At 51.2% G+C, this 2982-nt stretch overlaps 1 protein-coding gene across 1 annotated transcript in view; it reads right to left on the reverse strand.

The window, feature by feature from the left end:
• Positions 1-459, reverse strand: part of SP3 (Sp3 transcription factor) — a 55358-nt gene extending 54899 nt beyond the window's left edge. Inside the window, exons 1-2 of the mRNA XM_034642279.1 lie at positions 453-459; positions 173-291 (exon numbers count right to left, since the gene is read on the reverse strand). Coding sequence (XP_034498170.1) covers positions 173-291; positions 453-459 — 126 coding nt within the window. The remainder of the gene's footprint in view (positions 1-172; positions 292-452) is intronic.
• Positions 460-2982: the final 2523 nt, after the last annotated feature.

A 2982-nucleotide genomic window follows, 5' to 3' on the forward strand; every position in this document is an offset into this window, starting at 1 on the left:
TCCTGCTGCTGCCCCCGCCCGCCGCTGCCTGTAACCCTCCTCCTCCTCCTCTTTCCCTCCTCCTCCTCCTCCCCGCGCTGCCCCTGCCCCCTCTCCTCTCCTCTCCTCCCCTTTCCCTTCGCGCCGCTCGCTCTCACTCGCGCTCGCTCCTCTCGCACCGTCAGTCACTCACACACGCCCGCCCGCCGTCCGCGCCCGCACACGGGGGGATACGCTCCCGGCGGACCGGGCCGCCCGCCCCAGGGCCCGGCAGGGACACGGCATTGCTGGGGCTTAGGGGGTGGACGGTGGCTGGCCAGGAGGGGAGGGAGGCGGAGGGGAGTGCGGCTTTCTGCCTCTCACAGACACTCGGTCGCACACACGGGGCCGGGAGCCGGCGGCGGCGGCCCCGGGCTGGCTGTGGTCGGCGGCGGCGGCAGCAGCAAGGGTTGCTCTCTCTCGGCTTTACGTACCGGTCATAGTGTGTTTAGGGCACCTCAGGCGGGGCTCCCCGCCGCCTTACACATGGTGAGGAGCGAAGGCGGCGGCGGCGGGAGAGGATGCGGGAAGCGGCGGCGGACACGGCCGGAGCGGTCCGGGGATTTTTTTTTCCTATTTTGATTGACTGTGCGGGAAACACAAAAGGTGGAGCCTCCAGCCCAAAAGGGGGGAAGAGGGTGACAGCCCGCCCGGAAGTCCCGCCTCTCTTCTCCGTTCTCATTCGCCACCGCGCTCTCGGTCGCCAGTGCTCATTGGCTCGGATAGCCGTCCGTCGCTCGGCCAGCCGGCGCGCTTCCTGTTTGCCCCCGGGTGGAAGGGGAGAGACAATAAGCGGCCGTGGCGGCGCAGGTTCCCGAGAGCGGCTACGGCTCAACTGTTACCCCGCTGTGCCCGCCTCGGTCGCCGGCTGCCGCTGTCAGGCCCGAGACGCAGGCCTCTTCTACCTCGCAGGTGCTTGGAGCAGGCCCAGCCACGCTGTAGGGAGCTGGGCTGGGGAGGAAATCCATCCCCGGCGGCTCCGGTTCCACTCGATGCTTCCTCCATCCCGACGGCAGCCTCCGCCGCATCTCCCCAGGGCCTCACGCTCTCGGAGCCGCCGCTTCCCTGCGCTGCCAGGAGGCCGCCGCCGCTCAGCCCCGGGGCTGCTGCTACGGCCGCTGCAGCTACTGAGCAAACCAGACCCGCCCCACGAGCCCGGGGGGAGGGAGCTGGTATTGGGGGAGACACCCCCTCCGAGGCTGGAGGAGGATTTTCTTTCTCTCACATTCAGCTCTTAGATTCACAGTCGGAGCCATCTCGTTCCCATCCCCCTTAGCCCCAGGTCTCCCACTTGTAAGTACCCTGGAGGCAGGCATTTAAAACAAAAATCTCAGTTCCCCTCACTAACTGGAGAAGAGCTTTCCTTTTGGCCAGTGGCACCAAAGCGGGCACTTAAGATTTCTTTTAGTACGTGGCGAGTATATATACAGGGACAGAATTTTTTTTAATCCACTCAATCATTTTGCTGCTCAAACATATATTATTCCCTGCTTCTTGATCGTCTTGGTAACAAGTCAACATCTGAAAAAGCCCATCAACAATTGCCAACATATTTTAAATGGTGATTCTCAGCGAAGTTATTTTTTCTTGTCCTTGATATCTTGCTTTATCCGGGAGGAAAGCTCAGGCTGTGTGTGTGTGTGTGTGTGTGTGTGTGTGTGTGTTGCCAACTATAGACAGACCTGCCTATTACCTATAGATCTAATTGCCAAGAAAGGTTAAACTCAAGAGGTGAAAACATTGTCCACAATAACCCTGTTTATTAGAAAGCTGACCCAAACAAGAATTAACATTCAATTATTGTATTTTGTGTGATAAAGTTGTGCTGAGGGATTGGGTTGTAAAGTCCAAGCAACTGAACTAGATTTTGTGTGTGCTAACTAAAAAGAAATCTTAGCCCATTTGTGAGACACTAAAGAAATTTGCATCTCAGTTCTTGTGATCTATGCTCATAGGATCAAAAACATTGTGTAGTTACTTGGCATTTAATTGTACAAAAGACAACTTCCCAGAGAAATGACCTAAAAGCCATAAACATGCAAAAAAACAAGGCTTGAAATTATGGATCCAAGAATGGTGTTTATCTTGCCTAATATTAAGAACTTCGATCTCATATTTAAATAGAATAATTTTAAAAGGTAAGTAGCATAAATGCTGTACTATTTTACAATTAAATTTTAAAGGAACTTTAAAGCATCATAGAATAAGCTGATGGGGGGGTGAGGAATGGGAGGCTTGAAGAGGACACAAGTGAAAAGGAGTGGGAGAGAAAGGGAAGGCACAGTATTGTCACTTTTTTGGTATGGATATGTTGGATAGAGGATCGCTCTGTCCATAGAAGAGAGATTTCAGGATTTTCAGCTGTTTTTCCAGGAGTGGTGATGTGTTTTATGGGTCTTAAAATACTATTTCCATGCCTCTTTTACAAAGTCCTAGTCCAGCCGCCTATAGAGAGCAAGGTATTTGGCCACAGGAATTTATTTCCTCACTGATACCACCTAACAAATGGAATGAAGAAATCATTTTCAAACTTCTTTGGTCCATAGACCATTCTGACAAGATGCAAAAACACTTCATCTAATCTTTCTGAAAAGAAAATCACCTACCAGAGCTAACTATTCTTTTAATGCAATACTTTTAAAAGATACATATACCTAAAGTATTACTACTACAGAATCATATTCAGAGGACCCTCTCAGACCACACTTAAAAGTGATTGTCATGCAATATTAGGCTGAAAATGAAGATAGTCTCTGGACAGAACACCTTTCCTTAGTTATTTCAGTACTGTAGTCAAATCTTGAAGTACAGCTTGTGTTAATTAAAAGATATCTGTTTTCTCAGTCAAAGGCAGACTCAATGGCAACTACTGCCACATTACATAAGAGTCCAGAACTGCAGTCGCCCTTCAGGAAGGGAAGCACCATGCTGGATACCATTTATACTTTCTCCTTTCCAAAGATG

The sequence above is a fragment of the Ailuropoda melanoleuca genome, chromosome 2, assembly GCF_002007445.2.
Source record: "Ailuropoda melanoleuca isolate Jingjing chromosome 2, ASM200744v2, whole genome shotgun sequence".
Classification (NCBI taxonomy): Eukaryota; Metazoa; Chordata; class Mammalia; order Carnivora; family Ursidae; genus Ailuropoda; species Ailuropoda melanoleuca.